The sequence below is a fragment of the Grammomys surdaster genome, unplaced genomic scaffold (assembly GCF_004785775.1).
Source record: "Grammomys surdaster isolate TR1022 unplaced genomic scaffold, NIH_TR_1.0 239, whole genome shotgun sequence".
Classification (NCBI taxonomy): Eukaryota; Metazoa; Chordata; class Mammalia; order Rodentia; family Muridae; genus Grammomys; species Grammomys surdaster.
In genome coordinates, this window is record NW_021604684.1 from 8,747,933 (window position 1) to 8,773,238 (window position 25,306).

The window sequence follows — 25,306 nt, forward strand, 5'->3', positions numbered from 1 at the left end:
AGAAATGAGCAAGGAAACAAGATTGTGTCAGGCCTAGTGGGGCTTGTGTGCCTTTTCACCTTCAGATCACTGCAAGTCACATGTACAACTGAAGTTTGTTCTATCACAGCCCAATGCAGCTGGCATGTGCTGTTTAAATCTTACATGTCTGAGTGACCTATCATCCCCCTAGATGATAATATGCAAAACAGAGTCTCTTTCTAAGCTATATTATACATTGTTCCAAAAGGAGAAAAAGGCAGAAAAATCTCTATAATTTTCTGTGTTGTCAAGGAAAAATCTCCTAAGATTGTCAAAATGTGTGATGAGCTTTTTGTTCAAGCCTTTGAAAAAGTTGTGAAAACATTGTATTGAATACAGAGGCTTCCCAGGATGGTCTGAGTAATTTGTTGTAGTTCTGTGTGTGGCATCCAGGAGCAGGACTTGAAGTAAGTGAGAAACTATGAACACTGGGATACCTTTCTAGAAGGTGTCATGTCTTTGTGCATCTATGCCAAATATTTACCTACTCAGACATTGTTTGTAATTTTAGTATAAATGTAATAGCAAGATGGTGATGGTGAATGAATGAATGAACCAACATGTTAGAAACTGACCCTGAATTCTCAACCCCAGATCTGATCTTTCTTTATTCCTCTATTGACTCCTAATGTTCTCTGAATCTCTTATTTTTTTTTTTTTTGTCTATAACACACTGGGTTCAGCAGCATATCCCAGGTAATTTTTATCAGACTTTATCAAGCCTCATTATGGGATAGCCATTGTAGGCATTAGTATGTTGGAGCAATGGCCATGGTTATATACATATACCCCTATACTAACACCCTCTAATCCACAGTTTTGTTTTGCATTGCCATGCTTTTGAATAAGAATCAATTTGAGCAAAATGGTTTGTTAACCTGAAAAACAAATTTGCAAACCACTAAGTCTGAATTCTAGAACCCGTTCTACCCATAAGATTCATGTCTTATATTACGCTAAGGTACAGGCAAGTAAAATTTTGCAACAATGAGGGCTGTTCAAACTGTAGGATTCCTGGTCTGCAATAATACTGAGATATCATGTGTTGGGAGTTGAGCTAGATAGCTAAGCATTGTAGAAGAGATTTTGTCCTGTTTGGTGACATAGTTTGGATGCTGAATGTCCCCCAATGGCTTAGTTCCAACAATGGCATCAGTTAATCTGTTTGAATATATTCCTCTCTCAGTAAATTGGGAATAGTGAAGCCTGCCCAGAGATGATTAAGAACTCAATGTGACAACACATATGATGCATTTAGCTCAATGATTTGCATATAAACCATTAAATATTAGCTGGTAGCCAGCCGATGATAGCCATGAAGATGAAGAGTTGCAGAAATGTTTCCAGCTCTGTGGATTTGACCAAGGTTTTCCTCAAAGGCAATCTCAGGCATCCAATAGTTGTATGTTACTGAACTCAGGAATGAATTTCTCCCTCAGAAAAGTCTGAATGTTCTACTTTTTCATACCGCAAGGATGATCACTAAGGAAACACAGAATAGCCCCTGAAATGGACTGTATCACCTGCAATGCATCTCTGCACACTGAAAACTTCTTCAGCTTTAGGTAAGCACTACAGCTGACATGGTCTGTGCTTTTTCCTAAATTTCACTGTACTGTAGGAAGAAAATGATCTATCTCATTCAACTTCCCCCTCTTCCTCAGAAACTCTTACAAATGATCACATGGTGGTTCCGGTGACTTGACCCTCAGCTGATACTGCTAAGTGGTCATGCAGTTGTTTCCTTCTGCTTTACAGGAACACTCTAATCAAGGCCATTCATTCCACACTGTGCAGAAACACATATTCATAAAACCCCAAACCATTAAGAACAAGATGTCCCCCTTTCCCCATAGTAGACCTTTAAATATATAAAAACAAAGCTTATAATCTGAATCTTTTGCTCTGTACACAGAATTCTTTGTTCCTTCCTCTGTTCTTCATACACAATGAATTATCCTATAGGAAAAATCATGGCATCTGCCTTCTTTTGAGCACATTCTAGTTTGACATGTCCCTGCATAAGATGAAGCTTCTATCAATTCAATGGATCAGAGACCTATACCACTCTACTGTGGGCTAAACACACATTTACACAAGACTCGAGTCTTTCAGTGGGTTTCATAGTGTGCTTTGGAGGCAATCCCTTCCTGAGCAGCTGCTCTGACTAAATTGAGAGGGCTGTGTCCTTGCCAAGAACATGGTGTAAGGGAACAAGTGCATAGAGCCTGCCTTGTAGGAAGCTTATCTGCAAGGTGGTTGCCAACACCTAACCACAGTCATGCAGGATTTTTCCCAGAAGAAATCTCAGGCACCCTCCACAAGGCTTTTTTTTCCTTGAGACTGCATGGGTTGAGAAATGTCAACACTACAGGTGTTGTACCTCTAGTATTATTCAAGAACTCTCCATCTGTCTCCTGGCAAGGACAAGAAGTTTCTCTGTTGTGAATCCCAAAGTTTAAAGAACTTTCTATTTCAGGATAATCTAGCACTTTAGGGCCATAGAGTTCTTTCTGTAGGGGGCTTCCCTGTGTGCTGTGAAAAGTTTAGCATCATTCCTGCCCATGAACTGTCTATAGCAAACCCCAGGTATAAAAACATGCATATCACCAATCCCCTGGTAAGCAGAATTGTACCATTGAGACCTTATCATTTAAACAAATATTTTCTCAGTACTTAAGAAATGGATATAGGCCTGATCTTAGGGTTATTATCTAATTCTACTTCCTTGAGGGAGGATAATGGCTTATTGGTGATCAATAAAAAATAAAAATTCCTCCTGGCTTCTGTAATTCACAAGTAGTTTTCCACCCTACTCTATGTTAGAACTCTTAAAAACTTTAGATTTTTGTCCCCCCAAGGTCAGTCATGCTAGCATCTTGCACATGTGAAACCCACTCTCAAGTAGTTTTCTAAAGCTCCCAGGTATCTCTAATGTGCAGTCAGGATTCAAAACCAGGACACCATGCCACACTGTGTCCATTTTTGACCTTTGATGCTTCCTTCACTTTGGAAACTTGAAGATGCCCAAGATGATAATTGTCTTAGGTTTGTCCTGCACACAAATGCCATATACCATCTCTCTTCATTATTGGCATCAATCTCAGAAGGCTGCTACCCAGAACTCTGGTGCCTTTGAGGGTAAGCACACTTGCAATACAAACAAGGAAAAACCAATACACACAGAAGATGTTCAGCCTGTTTGACATGATTAACATGCTTTCTGTCAGGTCAAAGAAATGCCAACAGGTGATTGAGAAGCCAGGAAACATTCAATATAATATAGGCAATTGTCCAGTACAACGCATGGTGTACTCAGTGACTAAATCTTACGTCATGTTGGTTAAACAATTCATTATAAGTAGCATTACATTTAATTAATTTCTGTCTTTTATTTTAGCAGTGGAAACTCCACATTTCCTATTTAAGGAGCAGTGCTTTAAGACAGTGATAAACATCTAAAAAGAGCTTCAGGAAGTCACTGAAACTGACTAGATTAACTTGGCTTCTCCTCAAGTATAAACAGTAAAGACTGTGACCAGATTAAGTAGGCTTCTTCTCAAATGTAAACAGTAAAGACTGCTGGGAGTCACTCTCAGACAAGCTAAGCTTCAAAGAAGACTCTAAGACCAGTTCAGTAGAAACAAGCTGAACTGCCTGGAAGGTTTAGAACAACTGAATAACTCAGAAAGAACACTCTCCAAACTGTTGAGCTGCCTGCGGGCTGAGCAGTGTCCTCCAGGTTCCCAGATTTTGTGAGCTGTTATTCATGCTGGGATAGGCTTTGGTGATGAAGCTGTCTTTGAGTAATTTCTGCTCCTGTAACCCTTCACCCATATTCCTGTAATTAACCTCAGTAAAATTCATTGGCTCACCAAGTTAGATTTTGGTAGTATCCATACTTCGGTTGTCATGGGTTCACTATACAGGGTTAATAGATGTGTGTTGTTTATACCCAGGAAAATTTTGTCATATAATATCTTTGTAAAATTCTGTCTCAAAGGGGATAATTTTAGGATAATGCTTCATTATTTTGTTATAGAATGATAGAAAATGAATAATTAAATAAAATCAAAGCAAAAGCTAATTAAATAGAAAAGAAAGAAAACAATACAAAGAATCAATGCATCTATGAACTGGCATTTTGAGAAGAAGAACAAGACTGACAGACCCTTGGCTCAGTTAAACAAAAATAATGATCCAAATAAATAGTATCAGGATGATAAGAAAACTTCACAAATGGACACCAGAGAAACTCAGAGTATTATAAGGGAAGACTTTAAAAACCTGTACTCCCGTTACTTTAAAAATCTAAAAAGAAATGGGCTAAATTTTAGATTCATACAAACCACTACAGTTCAGTCAAGAAACAATCAACAACTTAAACAGATCCACAACAAATGGGAACTCAAAACAGTAATAATAAAATGAAGCTTTCAGTTAAAAAAAAAAAAGCCCAGCCAGATGGATTCACAACAGAGTTTTAGCAGATTTTTAAAGAAGAGCTATAGTTAATATTTCTTAAATTACTAAAAAATTGGAGCAGAAGGATAACTTCCAAATTTCTTTTGATGAAGTCAGTGTCATTAACATTAAAATCAGGTGAAGATCCAACAAAGAAAGAAGGAGAAGAAGGAAGAGGAGGGGGAAGAAAGAAAATATCACTGATCAACATAGATTAAAAAATTCCACAATAAAATGCAGCTGAATTCATGCACATATCACAAAGGTCACCCATCACCATCAAGTTGGCTGTATCCCTGAGACTCAAAGATATTCAACTTATATAAGTCAATAAGTCATATAAACAATCTTCACAATACAAAAACCACATGATCACTTCAATAGATGCAGAAAAAGCCTTTGACAAAATCCAAATTTCTTCACAATAAAAGTTCTAGAGTGAGTAGGAATGAGGAAAAGACACCTCAACATAATTTTAAAAATCTATGACAAACACACAGTCAACATCATTTTAAATGCAAAAAAACCTCAAAGCTATCTCATTAAAATCAAGACCAAGAGATGGTTTCCACTGTCCTCACTCTTTTTCAATACAGCCCTTGAAGCACTTAGCTAGAGAAATAAGAAAAGGAAATTAAAGAGGTAAAAACAGGAAAGGAAGAAGTCAAATTATCCTGATTTGCATATGACATAATGTTGTAAAGAAAAGCTTCTATGGGAAACTTCAAGAAGTGATCAACACTTTCAACAAAGTGGTAATGATTCAAAAATCAACTCAAAAAGAAAAAAAAAATCAGTAGCCATTTTATACACCAACAACAAATACTTTGAGAAAGAGATCATAGGAACACTACCAATCATAATAAACTTCCTCAGATAGGCATAAACCTATATGTGAAAGTGAAAATTTATATAATGCAAGTTTTAAATATCTGAAAAAAATTAAAAAAACAATAAAAAGTGAAAAGATCTCCCATGTTTGTAGAAAGAATCAGTATTAATTCATGTGAAATGACCATCCTATCAAAAGCAGTGAGCAATTCCAATGTGGCCTGAATCAAAATTTCCATGATTTTTCACAGAAGTAGCCCCTCAAAAAGCCTCAGATATACATATCCAAAGCAGTAAAAGTGTAAAAGGAGTAATGCTGGTAGAATGGCCATACCAGATTCCAAGCTGTAAGACAGAGCTCTAGTAATGAAAACATCTTGGTACTAGCACAAAAACACTAGAGAAAAGACAGCATTTATACCAAATGGTGCCAGGAAAACTGAAGGCGCATACCTACATGTGTGTAGATCCATAATCTATCACCGTGCGCACAAGTCAACTCTTCATGGATCAAAGACCTCCCTGTAATACCTGAGACCCCGAAACTGCTAAGAGGAAAGCTAGGCAGCAGCTTACATGATGCAGGTGTAAGAAAGGATATTCTGACTTGAGTGAGTTCCACACAGAGACAAAGGTCAACAACTGACAAGCGAGACTCCATGAAAATTAAATGCTTCTGGATAGCAAAGGAAGCAAGCAAGTAAATGAAAGGAATCCCACCAGGCGGGAGAGCACACTTGCCTATCTATATCTCATAAAGGATTGGAATCCAGAATATCCAAAGAATATGCAAAAAACATAGGGTCTACCTTAGACGTAGATCTACCATATGGTGCACCTATACCAGTCCTTGGCACAGGCACAAAGGACTGGCTGTTCGACTCCACAGGTATTTGGCAGCCATGTTCTTCATTGCTCTATTCCCAAAAGTCAGAAAGTGGAAATAACCTACATATCAATCAAATGATGAATGAATAATGTAAATTTAGTATGTATGCATAATGGACTATTATTCAACTGTAAAAACAATGAAATCACAAATTTTTCAGGTAAATAGGTAAAGATGGAAAATACACTAAGTGAGGTAACCTAGATCCAGAAAGATAAACCCCACATATTCTCCCTCATTTGTGTTTTTTTTTGCTCTTAATCTTTAGATGGGGGAATATAATCTGGACTAACCAAAGAAACCAGGAAAGTCAAAGAGGCTACGGGTTGGGGCATAGCAGGATCTCTAGAAATAGGGTTAGTAGGACACAGGGGCTGTAAATGAAGAAATGGAAGATTCAGGACAGACTTTAATGGGTAGGAAAGAAGAGTAATCCAGAGGAAGCTGGGGGAGGAGGAATAAGCAATCCCAAAGATGTTCGAAAAAGCCATAGGGAAACATTTTATCATGGTGGTTTGAATGAGAATAGCCCCCAAAGGCTCAAATGTCTGAATATTTGGTCCCCAGTTTCTGGAATTGTTTAGGAAGGATTAGGAGGCCTTGTTGTATGGCCTTGTTGGAGGATGTTTCTCACTGAGATGAGCTTTGAAAATTGCTTACAGTTTCCCCAAGTTCTTAGGAATTGAGGACTGGGAAAGTATCCTAGATCTGAGTACCTGAACTTGGGGATCCACAATTTCTAAGCCTGTTGGGGCAGCCGATTTTGAGATTTCAAAGATTCATTTATATCCAGTGTCTCCTCTGCTTTCTGGTTGCAGTTTTGTAATGTGAGCTCTCAGTTGTTGCTCCATGTCTTCACTATGGATTCTAACCCTCTGAAATCATAAGCTGATTTCATTGCTTTCTTTTATAAGTTGCCTTGGTTGTGGTGCTTTATTATAGCAATAGAAAAATGATTAATACATTAATGTTTATTTAAAACATATACTTTACACACACTTACACACAAAAACACTTTAAATAAATTTAGTCTACTTGGGATGATAATGCTACCCCTGAGAGCCATACTAGCTAACAAAACATTTGAGCACCAGGTATAGAAAACCCTTCATATTGTTGATAAAGACAGTCCAAAAGATTTGCATATGTACTCTATTATCATTGACCTTGGTTGTCTTCCAGAACGTGAAGGTAAGATCTTATAGACAAAGACACCACATACTTCACACAAAGGACATAGAGGGTTTGAGCTGGAACTGACCTGGAAGCCTCCTCCCTGAAGACTAGCTTGCTCATTGTCTGAAGATGCTATAGAAGCTACCATGAGAGAAACCAAATGAATAGTCTCACCAGCTGGAAAGCCTAAGGGCCACACAATGTTAGCCTGGTAAGAGAGACTCAAGGCTGCAATCATGACGCTTACTATCTTCCAGTTAAACAACAGCCATCTACTTGGATGTGTGGCCTACTTGATATGATGGAATTCATGCCTGGTCCTATAAACCTAGCCAAGACCCATGGATGATGTGCTCATGAAACTTAGAGGAGATTTACTGCCACTTTCCCAAACATGTAAAATTCCCAACTGCATTCTAAATACCTATCTTTATATCCACAGGTAAGTGTAACTCTCATTAGACCAAAAAGTTACTTTTTGCAGGCAGCCATAACTGGTCAAAATGAAGAAAATAAGTAACCATTGGATGCCCAACTCCAGCCGATACATCTACAACATAACTCCTATACCTAAGGCTCAGAAAACATCACAGAAGTGGTGACAGAGGGATTGTAAGAGCCAGAAGATCAAGACATCTGCAGATTGTGCAATCTGTAAGATCCTGTCTTCTATATCTGACAGGGATGCTAAATCCATGAAATCTAAACAACATGCTTGCCTCAACATGACCTGCATAATGACAGTAAAAGATCATGTTTCAACATAGATGGTGGACATCTCACAAGACCACGGCCCTGGATAAAGAGCTAGAGGTAATTTGTGACTGATAAAAAAAGGGATAACCAGTCTTCTCCAGGGACAAGCCCCCTGATAGGTTAGCCAATCACAAATGATCAGCCCTAAATTTATGTACATATGAACAGTAATAAAGAGACTCAGCAGGTCATATTTATGTATACATGTGCGTGCACTTGTGCGTATGACATAACAATAATAATTTAAAAAGAAGAGGCCATGAATTCAAGTGAGAGCTGTGGGAGAGACATGATGAGTTTGGGGGAAGAAAGTGATGGAAATGGTGAATTACAGTATGCATATATTAAATTCTCAAAAATTATAAATTTTATAATAATTATTAAATTTTATTTTATATAAAGGAACACAGGAAGCAATGACAAGAAATGCCCAGATAACAGAGATAGATGCAAGGAAAAGACTTTATATTTTAGTGCCTTTAATGGCAATTTTTCCTGCCTTCTTAACCCAATATATTCATTTTGTATTGAGCTATAACTTCCGATGACCCTGAAGAAGATTAAGGGAGATAAGTAAGGTATCCACATCCATCCTTGACTTAACACAAATTAAATTGATCTTGGCTCAATTCAATGAGTAAATGTTGACTTCAATTGTAACCTCCAAAGTTCAGAGTAAAGGCCATAAAAATGTCATTTAAATGTCAAACAACTTCCCAACATAGGTAGAAATCTCCCAGGATCCCAAAGAAACAAAATCTAAGTTATTTGTTCATCTGTAGATAGGCAAACCTTCCAACTCAAAAGTATAAAAAGCTTTATTTTAAAAAGGAATTCAAGGAATTCTGGTAGGTTGAGTTCAAATGTTGGTAAGTGGAGTCATGGTGAAAAATAATGATTTTTATAGGCACACACGTGTGTGTGAAACTTTGTTGTAGCATATAATCTATCTACACCATAGAGTATTTATTTATCCAGCAAATATACTGATAAATGTCTACATCCTAGGGAAGCCTTAGGAAATTAAAGAGACAATTGCCTGTCCTCTTGTCTAGACAGTTTATTGGGCGTGGTCTAACAGAAAACACAATAATATTTAGAAAAAATAAGTTCTAGTAATTGTTTATAAGGGAAACAAATGGGGGCAAAATCTCCAAGGAATTTCAGTTTTTTCTGCTTTGGATGAAGAAAGGATGTGGTCCTTATTCTCTTTGCCCCTCCGTTTTTCCTGTCTTCTTGTCCTTATGTTTTGATCCTCTGATTTTCTACAAATCTGTATACACTAATCCCATGCTTAGAAACATAGAGGGTTGATATACATAACTGATATACAGATAGTTTATTTAAGATCGAGAGCTCTGGTCAGTAACATGAGTTGTTAAGTCTAAGAGAAAGATATATTGTATCCCCTCCCAGATAAAACACTTGTTTGCTTATAAAATTGTGGTGTCTAACAGAACTTTCTCCATTCTTTGAAATATTCTACAATTGTATTATTCAATGTAGAAACCACTCATGTGGCTAATAAATACTAAGAATGGGGCCAATACTACTAGGGAAACAATGGGTTTTTGTTTTATTTCATTTTATGAATATTAAAATGTTAATAGTCACGTGTGGCTCATATTTATATCATTGTACGATACATTTGTAGAGATATGTAGACAATGGAAAGCCATCTACCAGGAGTGTTTGGACCAGATTATGCAAGGCTACAGCCAGGAACCAAGCTAGGTAGTAAGTTCTTTGCAATTTGGAAAAGTTTCCCTGCCTTGCTAGGAACTGAGAACTGAATAAGTATCCTAGGTTCCAGTACCTGACTCTGGGAATCCAAGAAAGAGATCTAAGCCTGGTGGGTCAGTCAGCTCATCTCTAAATCTAAACCATAGACAATTCTGTTTGTGTTACCTAGCTCTCTCCACTCTTAGAGCTATCTAGCTCATGTAAACATGTACTGTATTAGCAAAGTCAAATTGCCAAGGAACCTCAGATCAAATCAATGTGACCTGTCTCTACCATTTGTCACCTAGTTATTATGGTCACAAGGCAAAGCTATGTGTTTGTATCATGTTTCTCATGTGAAAAGACATCTGGCTTGAAGCATGACTCCCCCAAGACAACTTTTCAAAGATGGTTTTCTAGTACTTTTTCTTCCTAGTTTTTTTTTTATTAGTTAATGTATAGTTATTATTTACCCTTATGGAGACTTTATCAGAACCCAAGAACTACAAGTATGTGCCATAACCAGAAATCATGAAATAAAAGTAGTGGCATCAGGCACTGAAATTCTAATCAGTGCAAATCTTATAGTTTATGAGGCAGAAAATTTGTCTTGGTAGAAATATCATTTTTCTAGTCTAGCCCTGATTTGCTGAGTAGGGCCCAGGAATCTGTTTTACTAAGTAATTAGATTATTCTAATGCCACTAAACTATTGCTCATACTTCAGTTCATTTTTCTTTTAAAACTATGTAAGTCTGAGCTGTAATACATCAGTTCTCCCTGAGTTACAGAGAGTGTCCTAATTCACTGGAGCGTGGTAGAAGCTGAGTCCATTCATGGAGATAGAGAAGAGTCAGGCAATGTTTCTGGGAGTGGGAAGACATAAAACTAAGAATCTATTTGGTTCTGTTAGACTTAGGATTTTTAAGAGATGTCTATATGGGGTTGTCCAGCAAGCAAATTTTATCTTCTGGTCTTGAACTCAGAGGAAGCTATGGCTAAAGATAAAAGTCTTCTTTTAACTTAATTTTTCAAAGTAGGTGGCATGAACATGTGTCATGAATGGACTCATGAATGTGTCAATCACATGAGAGTTGAGAATAACTTCCTGAGAACTTGCAAGTCTGGAGGGAAAAGGATGAGTATGTGAGGAAACAAATGATGTGCTATAAATTAGGAAGTAGATCAGGAAATCACAACGTTTAGGAAAGTGAATGTGACAAGGGCCTGAAGAAAGAAGCTAAAATGAGTATAAGAGGTTAAGTAAAAGTGTGGTTTTCTAAACTTGAAACTTCTATTATTTTATTAACCAAGGTCAAAACCCAAGCAGAAGATAGGAAGCTTCATTTGGAAACAATACAATGAAGAATTATTATCCAAAACATGACAGATGCCCAGAAATCAACAAGAAAACCACATATACTTTAATTGTAGGATATAGAGAAATCAGTCTCAACTAACTAGGACAATCTCCATGCTGACTAGCTTTAATAGTGCTAGAAGGGACTGAGAAGGCTGCCAGGAGAGAAAAGAGATCAATGGGCTTATCTAGTACTGGACTATGCATGCTATAATACTGACGGACCTGTCAGATAGGATGCGGCCACTTGTGTAATAGTGGCAAAATTGTTTATGGGACAACCAAGTAATCCCCACCAGCTCCACAGGAGAAGTACATGCCTGGTACTATAAATATAGTGAAATCCCATGGTTAACGATATCATCAGCTGCAGGGGTTAACATGATGTTTTTGTTTGGTTGTTAGCTAAATGGCTATATTTCTGGTCAAACTGCCTTCTAAATAGCTAGGCTTATACTAATAGATCTGTGATGCCATCAACCTTGGCAAGAGAAGCGTCTTATTTCAGAGGGTACTGGTAATGCAGAGACTTAAAAATGTTCAAAATACTGAGAATCAGTTACGATGAGTGCTAGCTATATAGGACATTGTTATCAACTCTCCTGCTCTACAGTTCAGGGTACATCACAGAAGAGGACGTGGAAAGAATGCAAGAGCTAGAAGATGGTGATGTGTGCTCTGGAAGGCTGTGTTCTGGACATGATATGATATGACCATTGCACTCATGAAGATTTGCTTGCCTGCATAAGACCTATATAAGATTAAGCCAGGTTAGTATCGAAGGACAAGGAAGGACAAGGGACAAGTAAAACCTAGGTTGTTTGATTAAGCTTCAAGGAATCACATTGTTTTATGTTTACCTACATTTATAATAAGGTATTATATATAAAGAAGTTAAGCTGCTGACAATGCTTCCCACAAGAACCAGAAACTAGCAAAAACAGCAGTACCAGGAACAAGAAACCTCCTTTTGATTGCTTAGCCAAGGTAGTCCAAGTGACTCCTCAAACAATATGGATTATCAATGTAGTCCTTGGTTGCCTCCCAGGGGTTAAGGGAGGGCCCCAATTGCTAAAGACATATCACACTTAAAACACAGGACTCAGATGATTCAAGCTGGATCTGACCTGAAAGTCTCTTTCCTGTGGTCTAGCTTCCACAATTCCACAAAATACTATGAAATCTGCCAAGGGAGAGAAGCAATTAAACAATCTTACGCAGCTGCAACACCTATGAACCATGACAATTGCCAACAGGGATAGACATGCATCAGAGTACAGTAAGTGGCACTCACATGTTGATGGCAACCAACAGCTGTCTACTTGGACTTAAGGCGCACTCAACAGGATAGAAATTATATCTGGTACTAGAAACCTAGTCTGGTGCTCCAATCTTATGAGGTCACAGACATTAGAAAAGGATCAAAGCTCAGAGAACTCTAGAAGAGGAAGGAGAAATGATTGCAAGAATCAGAGGGCAGGGAAAACACCAAGGAAACAAGGCTTGCTGAATCAATCAAACTTTCATAATTATGACTGCACAGAGACTGGAACAGCATGCACACCCCTTGCACATGTAAGATGCCAGAGGGGATTCCAGCACTGAAAGGGAAAGTAGACAGAAGGCCCCATTTCTAACCTAGAAACTATTTCAAACTGATAACTGCTCACAAGGGAAAAATAGTTTTCTTAAGTAAAGTCTCACTAGTATACAGACCACTCTTAAGGGTGGATCCCATGCCCAGCACAACACAAAGCAAGCTCAATACCATTTTCTCAACATTCCTCGACTCTTGATGCTTTCTCTGGGCAGTAGTCTGTTTTCTTTTTTGCTTACACATTTTTTGCATATGTATTATGTGTTTTATGGGATTTCTGCATGTGGGGATGTGTGTGTGTGTGTGTGTGTGTGTGTGCATGTGCGTATCTATATGTGTTTCTTGTGCTTTTCCTTTGGATCTCTTGCTCCAGATTGTTTGCTTCATCCTGTTTTAGTTCGTACTTATATTTTATCATATTTATTATTTTTTTCAATATCTATGAATATGTATGAAAGAGAGGGGGAGGGAGAGAGAGAATGAGAGAGACAGAGAGAGGTGAATTTGGGTGGGTGGGGAGTAGAGGAGGATCCTGTAGGAGTTGGGGGAGAGAAAACCATAATCAAACTGTATTGTATTATATTTTAAAAAATCTATTTTCAGTTTTACCAAAAGGAAATTCAGTGGCACAAGTGTCTTAAATGAAATGATCATAGGAGAATCAGCCCTAAAGGCAGCATTTAGTTTAACAACCCAAAACCCTTTTGTGGTGGCAGTTGGACTGCTGATCTCTGAAATGCTTCCTTGGAAAAGCATCATTAGTCAAACTAGTTCAGCTCAAAACCACAGTTTTTCCAAGATGAGGCTAACCTGGTTGCCCCTGCATTGAATACAGTTTGTTTAACATGGTAGCTATTTGTGGATATCAGAAGTTTTAATTTCCCTTTTATTAACAAATACATCATTAGATTATTTCAAACAATAGCTATCTGATGACCCATCAAGAAAAGTCAACCCATTCTGAGTTCTTCAAGGGATAGAGAATGGCTGTTCCCTGCTAGCAGCTATTTATTAACCTTTAATTTCAGAGTTAGAAAACTCCATAATATGTTTACTCCATGCTAAGGCACAAATAGGACATTAAATCATAACTCCTCCTCAGTGGCTCAGAGTCCATTATGAGAGGGGATGAAAAGGTTGTAAGAACCAGAGGATCCTAGTGCAACTGCATCTTCTAGGCACAATAAGATTGCTGAACTCATAAACTCACATAGTTGTGGTTACCTGCAGAGCTATAGTCTGTGTTCAGCTTTGAGGTTGGAAGGGCTCACTAGTACCCACCTCTAGCTGAGGAGCCATTGAAAGTTGATGGATTCTAGGAGAGGAAGAGTTAGTTTTCTTTAAGGGTGTGGTCTCTGGTAGGTCAAACACAGTAGATGGCCCTGCACATGTGAGTATTTGAGCGTCACAAATTATGTCTGTGTATTATCAAGAATAAAAGGAGGATATAAAATCGGAAGGGGATGAGGGCTAATAGAAGGTTGAAGGGGGTAGGAGAAGAACGGGGTGACTATGACCAAAATACTTAGTTTGTAGGTATGAGATGATTAAATAATAAATAAAATATTATATAGCATCATTTTGTATCTTACAATATATTTAAACTATTACTTAACTAATCATATGTAGCTAATGGATACCATGCCAGTCACTGAGAACTCTGTTTATTCCTCTTGTTCTGAGTGAGTTAAGAGAGACTCAGGAAAGTTGTTGCCTTGTTGTGAGAATTTTGATTTCTTAAAAAAAAAACACACAAATATTATAAGGATATGTTTTTCCTTTAATCCCAGGTGTGGGATATGAGGCTACTTCAGATTGTCCACAGCAGCTGACTATGATTTGCCTCACGCTCCAGCAGGGGGATGATTTTGTTAGCTACAGATTGTTTCTGTAATTTTGTGATGCTGGGAATTCTGGGGGACTTCTCAGAGGGTATATAAATGTTAGGATCCCTAGAGGTGGAGGATCAGTTGGGTGTTGGGTGCTGTTCTGTGCCCTGTTAAATAGTCATTCACAAAGAAGAAAGAAGAAATTAGATATCCTAACAACAAAAATCAAACTTGCCCCAAGGAACTTGATGTCCCTCTTCAGCAGAGAGTAGTCTAATGATAATGTTGTCCCTTCCTAACCTCCAACTTTATTCAGGGATTGCTTTTCTTTCCTCTTTATTCCCTTTTCTCTCTTATCTCATGTTAGGGGGTTGAAGGGATAGAAGAAAAGGAATGGAGAGGTGTGGGAGAAAGAAGAACCACAAAGAAGCAAAAAGCCAGCTATAGCATCTATATAGTTTTTAAGAGGCAAAATCAAGACTAGAATTCTATATGATTCTCTTCCCCACAGAACGCCTCAAAGTAACCTCCTGCTCTTTCTCATACCATGAAGATGTGTAAGGAAGACCACACGGAGAATACGTTCATAGCTCTCCAAAACAGTCTGTTTGCTTATACAGGCGACCAAAGAATCAGAGAAAAACAGTACAATATTAGCAAAACAGATCATCTTCAACTGTCGCAGAGTGTCCAAATCTTTTCTGTGACAGTACCTGAGCTAAAAAGCCACCAACTTGAGAAACAACAGACTTACCAAGTGTGTTGCTGGAGGCACACACTGTTTTAAGTTGCCGACAGCCTGCACTTATGCAATTCCCAGCTTAAATAGCTAAAGCTCCCTACACACACACACACACACACACACACACACACACACACACACACATTCTGTGCACATTCTATAGTTGGATTTTTTCCTCCGATACCACTCCCTCCATAATAATGAAGAGAACACTGGGCTGTCAGAGTATCCTTCGAGGCCCTTCTACCAGCTGCAGCTCCAACGCTGTGTTAGGCTACCACTGCAAGTCTGCACACACTGATGAATTGATGCTTCTGAGCAGCCTCTGAGGTCTATCGTTTATACTTCATAGCAATTTAAGCCTGCTCCTCTTCTCTCAAGCATATAAATGAAAACCCCCAAGTTTCAGATGCTAGAACAACTTCATATGATCATCATCAAAAACAAAACAAAACAAAACTGCTCACTAGTTACTGAATATGATAAAATTGAGGTATTGATCAACTCTGAGAAACAAAGATACTCCCACAACATCAAGTGTTCTTTATGTGAAAATAAACAAGTATATCTATTCTGTTTTTAATAAATGATAAAATTATATAAATACCAAAAATAAAGAGAAGTAAAAGAAGTGCTTAACTCAAAAAAGGAAGTATTCTTCAAAAATCCTTATGGATCTCAGAGCAAAGAACAATATATTATTGATAATTAATCTTTGCCACAGGATGAAGGTTCTGTGCCTGTAACTTTTCACAGTTGAGAACAATTCACACCTAAAGGCTCTCTGTGTGTGGGACAGTGCATCATGACGCTAAACTCCAGTGTCACTCACCTCCACCAGCCAGGTGACCTTGGTAAGTACCTTAGACATGAACATTTACCTCCAGTGTCACCCCTACCTCCAGCAGCCTGTGTGACCTTGGTAAGTCCCTACCATCCAGGTGCTCTTAGGTTTTCCTCTTTCTTCCTTCTGCTGCTCTATCTGCCTGGAATGGCTTCCCTAGTCTTTCTCCCTTATCTCAACTTCTTACAAACTGCAGTTCTGTGAAGTCTACCCATGTGCCAAATCACTGTCCTTCCTCCTCAGATCTCTATCGTAGTTCCCCACTCCTCACTGTATAATTTGTTACATAGCATTTACTACTGCACACATATTGCTCAGTTTATTTTAGTTTTATCATCTCATTTAGGCTTTTGGACAATATACAATTACTACTAGTTAAACTAATATTAGTACAATTAGTAGTACTAATGGGCATACTATGTGCTAAGTCCTACAAACACAATATCATTTATGGTCACAAAACCAAATTAGAATGTAGTAGTGTTATTGACATTTTTATAGTTGAAAAAAAAAGTAAATCCAAGGAAGATTCAGAAGATGGTTAGTAGGTACTGGGAGGATCAAAATTAAGCTTCGATTGCTTTCTAAAGACCATGCTTTTAGCTGCTATCTAAAACATTATCTGTGAATAGTAGTGGACAGCACTTACTCTCTCTAAGAGTTTGCTGGGCTCAACCACTGCACTATGAGTGCCACACAGATTAGCTCACTGGATGTTCATAAATGCCCTGGCATCTACATACAGTGGTTACAATTTTTAAAAAAGGGTAATTAAAACTTAGAACTGTTAGTGATCCAAGGTCATTAGCCAAGGTCAAAGAACTATGGGTATGACTGCAAGTCAATCTCCCAACAGAGCCTGAGTCCTTGCCCACTAATTGATTCCATGGTTAGATGGCAGAATGGACATGAATCTTGGAAAACACTATACGAGTTTTCAGGAATAACTCCTTAGAGCAAAACTGGATCCAACCCCTGATGGGCAACGCAAACCAACCAGAGTGATCCCCTTCTTAAGCACTCACCTTAGCACATGAGTGGATCCATTAATGGTTGTGGTTGAACATGGGACAGTCTGGCCCAGAATGGGGGGTCTTTTGTAGCGTTCATCATCACAGCAGAGGATGATGAGGAAGGCACGTCTGAAAGACTTATTCAAGAAGGCATAGAGAAAAGGGTTCAACCCTGAATTGATATAGCCAAGCCAGAGGAAAGCAGTCCACACCTTCTCCGGGACAGTGTAGTCTATGAAGGGGTCCACAATATTGGTGACAAAGAAGGGGGCCCAGCAGAAACAGAAGCAGCCCATGATGACACATAAAGTCTTGGCTGCCTTGGTCTCTGTCCGCATGCGATGTGTGCTGTGCTGGTCAGCTGGCTGGGGCCTGTTTTCAGAGGTGGCTCCTGCCCGTTGTAACATCTGGATCTGCTGGGCATGCTCTTTAGCAGTGACATAGATACGGTAATAGGCCAGCACCATGAGGAGAAACGGGATGTAGAAGGCCACCACAGAGCAGGTGATGGCATAGGGCTTGTTGACCATGAAGATACACCATGTGGAGTTAGAGTTGTGGCTGAATTTCCTTTTCTCTATCTGAGAATGGAAGGGAGAGAGAAAATGAGGGTGGGAAGGTGAATGGGGAGGAAATGATAAAAAATAAGCAGAAGTGAAGAAAACAGAGGAAAAGAAAAAACATAGAAAAAGAAATAATGAGAAAAGAAGAAAAAGAGAAGAATATAAAGGATCAGAGAAAGAGTGAAAATGGGGAAACAAAAAAGAAAAATTAATGTTTATCATTAAATTTTTATGTTTCTTACAAGTCTATAGCACATAGGACTTTCATGGTAGAAAAAGAACATGACCCAGAGTTCTCAGAGTTTATCTGAATGAGATCTCTGAAGATGTAGTCAGAAATCATTCTCAATTCTGCCTACCCAGTCTTTCTTCATCGTCTGATTGTACGTAACATATGACTATCCCTTAATAAGATGTCTTAGGTCAATACCATCAAATATGTTTATGATCTGTGCAGCACATTCTGGCCTCCGTCTAGATCGACTGCATCAAAATCAGTTTCTTCATTTTAGACACTTTTAAAAATAGTAAGTTTTGTTAATATTTGAAAACTTCACCCTGTATCGTTCTAATCTCATATCTGTGGGGGATGCTGGACCCTTTCCAGATTTGTTCCTTTGCTTCTTACTGAATGGACTCATGAAGGTTTTTCACACATAGAAAGTACAGTATCCAAAGCACTGATATTGAGAAATGAACAAGAGAGGCTCAGAGCGTGAAAGAAAGAAAAGGTGGATATTTCACAATCACGGAAGACGTAACATCGTACTTGTCCAATTGCCCATAGTTTTACCTACCAAAGTTTTAGTTCCTGTGGTCATCCAGTTCAAACATTGTATAAACGAGCAATCCCTAAGCTCTAAATTGTGTGCCATTTTGAATAACATTAAGTGATGCTACACCACCCTCCCCTGTCTCCTGTAGGAAGGTGTCACTCCTCTGCCCAGCGTGTCTGCATTATATATGTCACACAATCATTCATTACCTAGTAGCCTTCTCAGTCATCAGAATGACCACTGAGCTACTTGTATTCAAGTCTGCCTTATTTTACTTAACAGTGGCCCAAAGCACAAGACTAGTGAAATTTTACGGAAGCATGTAGTTGCAATTGCTCTACTGCAATGATTGCTATTGATCTTTTCAGTGCCTAATTTATAGACTGAATTTCACCGTTCATGTGTATAGGGAAATATTATATGTTGTATAGTATATATGAAGTGGTTTCAGGAATCCCTAGGGGTCTTCAATGTTCTACCTAGTGGATGTGCATCTCTCCTTCTTATTTTCTGCTGAATTCACTCCGTTTAGCTCTTGTCCTAGTCATTCCACTCAGACTGTCATGATCAAAGTTACCAAAGATTTCCACAAATCTAACATTTATTTTACATCAGCTACTTAATGTATTTATATACTTCAGCCTCCAAACCTTCCTTACAGATACTTATTTTGTTGAAATAAAATAGTGTCCTAAATGTTAAATGTACATGGTGAATGAGTTTTATAAAGTAAAAATATATATGCAGTCATTATACAAATCAAAGTATAGAGTATTAGTGGCATCCCTAATGTTTCCCAAATGCCTTTATCAGTCATAATAACATATTTTGTTGCTGTAGTCATGAGGTTCCCAATGGGCTGCATCAATTAGCATTTCTACCACTTGGCTAGGAGTGTTCCAGGTATTCCACATCCTCATCAGAACTTGTTATTGTCTATACATAGTTGTATCTCATTGTGAGCTTGTTTAAGGTTTATTGAAAATGCTTCCCATTTCCTTGATAGTCTCCCCCCATTCTCTTTTTTTCCTTCTTCTTCTCTCCTCCCTCCTACCACTCTGTGTGTGTGCCTGTGCTAGTTCTTTGAGAATTCTATACGTTATATTTTGATAACATTAACCACTCCTTCTCTGAGTCTTTCCAGATACTCCTCTTTCACTTTCACCCAAGTTTGTCTTTTTACTTTCTCATAAGGCCAATTTGTATTTTCCAAATATACTTGGATTGTGGTCTTCCACTGGAGTAGAGCACACTTATCAGGAACTACACTCTTAGAGAACACTGATCTTTCCTCTCCCAGAAGCTAATGATTGCCAGTACCTTCAGTGCCAGGAGTGAGACTTCATGTCTAACTCCCCAGTCAGTGCTGGGATTTGGTATAGCTTGAGTTTTCACAGATCTTATGCATGCTTTCATGACCGATGAGGATTCATATGTGCAACTCCCATGATGCATTCAAAGGACACTATTTTGTTGCAGTTATCCAAAACATCTGTTTCTATTGTTCTTTATACAATGATGCCTGAGTTTGGAGGGGCAAGTGTGGTACATATGTTTTATTTAGAGTTGGGTATTTTATAGTCTCTTATTCTCTATACCTTGACTAGTTGTGGGTAACTTTGTTTATCATGGTCTACTGCAAACAGAAGCATCTCTGATGAAGGTTCAGAGATACCTTAATCTACGGGGATAATGTCATTAGGAGATAGGTTAATACTATTTCTATAAGGCAGAATGATAGGAATAAGTTCTTGTACAGGGTCTGTGATCTGTCTATCCATAGACTCTTGGCCTGCTAATGGTGGCAGGTATGAGTTTCATTTTGTGAGTGGGGCCATGAGTTCAATCAGAAAATGATTGGTTGTTCTCATAAGACTCATGCCACTACTGGACCAGTGTTATGTCTTCCTAAGCTGGTCATTACTGTAGCTCACAGAAGTCACAGCTGGGTATGAATGATTCCTTGTTTCTCCTCTGGTATCTTCTAAGACATCTTCTAGTACTATGAAAGCTAGCCAGTAGAGATGAAGGTCAGTATCAGCTTGCTTTCTCTATGTTCTGTGATTCAAGTATGTGGTGTCTTCAGCAACAGGGTCTGACCATCAAGTTCTGGAGGGTAATCAGAGTATTGGAAATAGCCTGAGTTTTGTGATCATCTTGAGGAAACCCACTTGCCGACAAGTCAATTCTGAACAGTGACTTGGGCATCCTTGTCCATGTGATTTGAATGCATGCATTCCATGGGAAAGGAGAGTTGAGTTTCTGCTTCTATTCCTTATTCCTGATTGGTGTTCTGGTTCCTTCTCTGGAACTAGATCATATGGTGAGCTACTCAGCTTCTGTCAGCCTACATTCTTGCAATTGTGTCTTCAGACATAATCTGTGTCAGTGATCTTAAGCTTAATGTACCCTGTACTCTGTACTGGAATTTTGAATCAAATTCAATAACCAAAAATAAAGTCTAAATTAATCTTGGCTGGTCACATTAAGAATATGGTTTTGCCACACATTTCTAGACATCTAAATGTCAAATTATAACTTTTCCAATTTTTCCTGGGAAGTCATTATTCAGGTAATTTCCCCTTAATAAACATTTATATAGGTCTTCTTTGTTTTTTATAGTTCTATATTCTGGATATGTCTATTGTCAAATCTATATGTTGCAAATTCCTGGTTTGTTTGTTTGTTTATTGCTTTCTTGCTAGTGTCATCTGATTGCAGTTTTAGTTTTAAGAACCTGTGGTTTCAGTTACTAACTTTGTGGCCCATTAAGAAATCTTTACCCCCTCATGATAAAAATATTCTCCTATCTACCACTTAGTGACATTTCCTCATATCTTGGTACATATTTGTTGTGTTAAAATTTTACATTGTGAATTCTTCAGTCCAGTTGGGATTAATTTTTATGCAAGATGTTTTTGTTATGGTTTCTGTTGTTGTGATAGAACACTATGATCAAAAGCAACTTGGGAGGAAAGATTTTATTTCATTTTAAAACTCTCAGGTTATTCTCTATCCTCAAAATATTGTTGGATGTATGTCCTTCTACTGGAGCATGGTGAGCTTGTTAGGAGTTACACTCTAAGAAAATCTGACCATTCCTTTCCCAGCAGCTAATAATGGCCAATCATTCTAAGACTAGGGGTGGGACTGTGTATCCAACTTCCCACTCCATGCTGGGATTTTTGTCTAGACTGGGCTTGCACAGGATTTTTACTGTGTAGTTTAACTTGGCTTGATCCAGAAACAATGCTGGCTCTGCATCTGAAGTGCTATGGCCATATGGATGAACTACAATGCCTGACACTGGTTTTTGATTATAGTATATTTTATTCACCCTTACAGTCGTGGTTAGGATACTTGTTACCACAACTGGAAATAGCATTCTCTATCCTCACTTATAATGTGTTTTCAAATTGGTTTTCTAGAATTTTCCGTCTTCTTTTCACTTCAGAAACATCTTCTCTTAGGTAGCTTCATTCCCCAGATGTTTATATCTAGTTGTATGGGTTTAAGTAGCGTCTGGCTCTGAGAATGGCTTACTTTCAAGTTTGTTTCTGATAGAGAGTTCCCGTACATGTCAAGAGTTGATATTAAGCTGATTTCCTGACTGCTATGCTAAACTGTGTAGCAGGAACTTAACACATACTGTGTTTTCTGTAGCCCACAAATATTCTAGCTATAGCATTTCCAAACTGGAATTCCCAGCTGAAATCAATAGTTACTCACTAGATTTTGCCAGTTATGCTGACCAAAATCTTGGTTGTATCTAACTAATGTTTCTCTTTCACATTTCTCTCCTAACCATACAGAAGATCCTTTTTATATTAAAAGTATACCTGTTCCAAATCAGTCTCCATTGCTCTCACTGAAGCTAGAGTACCATTGTTGTCTCTTACCCATGACATCACTTTTACAGACTCCCTTTATGTTTGGTTTTTAACAGAAAAAAATGAGGATTCTTTCAGAATCTTATAAATCTCACTACTAATAAGCTCAGATCCTATAGTAAACTCCATGTCACTCCAAGTTAAATCCTAAGCTTTAAATGTCCCATAGAACAATGCATTGTCTCCTTCTGCTATTGTATTTTCTTATTCCTTAAGCTCCTCTCCTGCATTCTTACCTCCGTGTTAACTCTGTATCTACCTGGACCTGTCAGTCACATCTTGCCTCTGGAGCTTTATATCACCTATTTTTTTTGCCTGCTGTATGCATCTCCAAGATACCTACAAGTGTATTTCCCCTGTCTCCTTAAAGTCTTTATTCAAATGTCACCTCCTCAATAGAACCCACTCTAACTCTCTATTTAGAATTTCAATCTGCTAACAACCCACCTTTTAAAGATTTAATATTTGAAAATTGTGTGTGTGGGTGCGTGCACCCACATGTGGGCATATTCACGTGTAAGCAGGTTGCCAAGGAGGCCAGAGGTGTTGGATTTCCTGGAGTTGGAGTTACAGGCAGTTGTCAGCCACCTGGTGTGGATGCTGTACATATTTTTCTTTAATATGCCATCTCTTTAGTCCCAAGTTGAAGTAAAATATAGTCATTATCACCTAGCATTCTAGATATCCGCTTCTCTTTAGTGTTTCATGTGTTGCTTGCATCTCACTGGTTGAACATAAAGTTATAAAGATTTGAACCATTACCAGCTCTCTTTAGTAATACAGACCTAGCACCTAGAAATTCAGGTACCCAATAAACATGAAGTGAGAGATCTGAACTCTCACAACTTCTTGACACTTCAGGTCACTGTGAGTCACCATCATCAGTTAGTGGGACCATTAGAGTCTCTTCTCAGTACTTTCCTGATTTTCTGTCACCCTATTGTTATTTTCTGTAGACTAGCTATAATGTTTTCTCAGAAACTCAAAGATGTCATGCCATTGAACCCTCCTTTGCCCTGAACCCTCCTTTGCCCTGAAACCTCCTATTTCAAAGTAAAATTTAAAAGCCCTCGATTGTTCAAAGTGAAAAAACAAACAAACAAAAGAATCTGGCTCAAGACCAGCTTTCCGATGTCTGTTCTTGACATTCTTAGAATCAACAATCAATCAAAGCATGCTCCCAACTGAAGGCCCCTGTGCCTGCTGCAATCTTAGTTCCATCTGACTTCTGTATGAACATTTGTGTGCACAGGGCTTGCTCCAGCCATAGTTTATCAAGTGAGGCAAATTCTCATATATAGTAGAAACATCTTTTTTACTTGGTTTGACATTTTATTTGAAATGGAAATCAGCACTTGAAATATAGTACGATTTTTCTTATTAGATCATAAAAGCCACAAAAGTGGAAATGTTGAAATTGATTTAGAAATCAACAAAATGTGATAGGCTTTTAGTTAATATTTCTGGAATAGTTAAACAAACAAGTAGGGCAATTCTTAAGTGCATAGACTTTGAAGTCAAGATTTTCTTTATAAAATGGATGTTAAGTACTGTATGGTAGTACTGTATGGACCAAATGATATTAAGTCATGAAGAATTTAGTATATTGAATAAAGTGCTTAGCAAATGGTAGCCAAGAAGAAAAAGGAGACATTGCTCACAATGTAAAGTACCCTTCAATGGGTTGGTACAGTGTCCATTTGTAAGCTTTGAGGATGAAGGAGAGCAATTCTGCCAAGCCCATGTTTCAAATCACAAGTGTTTCAGCTAAGCAAAGAATGTCCCTGAATGTGGTTCGCCAAAATACTGATTAACATAGGGCTTGATACAGAGTAAGTAAGAAACATCTGTTGACAATTATTATTACTATTATTTGAATATTAGTGTTTGTTGCAAACTGATATTTCATTTCTCCAGATTAAAAAAAAATCTAACAAACTAAAAGGAATGGTATGGGATTCAAAAAATTATCTGCACCTTCTTCCAGGATGAAGCCCTGGTCTCTCTATTAACTGCCTATAGAATTTTTTCAGAAACTCAAGAACTCTTTCTCAGAAATGTCCTGGCAATGGGACTCATTTGAATGTGAAATTAAAATCCTTAGGTGTGCAGAAAAGAAGGCAGCTTCTCTTTTTTTCCAGCCCATTTGGGTCAGAACTCATTCTTCATTCTCATTCTCTTCTTTCTGCTCCCATCTCCACATCTAGCAAGATCTTAGGACTGGCTTTAAGCGATTGCATGCCATCTTCCTTTAGAAATGTATAGCCCCTACAATGAATCTGGTCTAACAGTTTTAATCATCATTATAATTTGGTATGCCAGAGTAGATGATTTTGACAGGAAGATAGTTAATGTTATGTGTCAATGTAACCAAGCCATGGGTATCCAGATATTTGGTAAAACCTAATTCTGAGTATGACAATATTTGGGGTTGAGATTAAGCTTTGAAATGGCAGGTTTTATAAACCCATTTTCTATTCCAATTCAGCACTGCATCTAACCCGATTAAAGGCCTGAATAGAACAAGATAACCGAATAAGAGGGAACTGCTGTATTGACTTAATGAAGGCCATCAGTTTTTTTCCTATATTTGGACTTGAACTGAAATATTGCCTTTCTTGAGTCTCTAGTTTGCTGAGGATTGTCAACTTCCACAACAATGTGGACCAGTTACAATATGTCTCTATGTCTGTCTTGGTTTCTCTTTTTCTTTCTCTATGTAGATAGATAGATAGATAGATAGATAGATAGATAGATAGACAGATATATAACAAGGAAAATATGATAGATAGATAGATAGATAGATAGATAGATAGATAGATAGATAGATAGAT

At 38.0% G+C, this 25,306-nt stretch overlaps 1 protein-coding gene across 4 annotated transcripts in view; it reads right to left on the minus strand.

The window, feature by feature from the left end:
* The window catches only part of Htr4 (5-hydroxytryptamine receptor 4), a 160,037-nt gene that overhangs the window by 42,809 nt on the left and 91,922 nt on the right, over positions 1-25,306 (minus strand). For all 4 annotated transcript variants that reach the window (XM_028774234.1, XM_028774236.1, XM_028774235.1 and 1 more), the window contains exon 5: positions 17,256-17,824. In XM_028774234.1, coding sequence (XP_028630067.1) covers positions 17,256-17,824 — 569 coding nt within the window. The remainder of the gene's footprint in view (positions 1-17,255; positions 17,825-25,306) is intronic.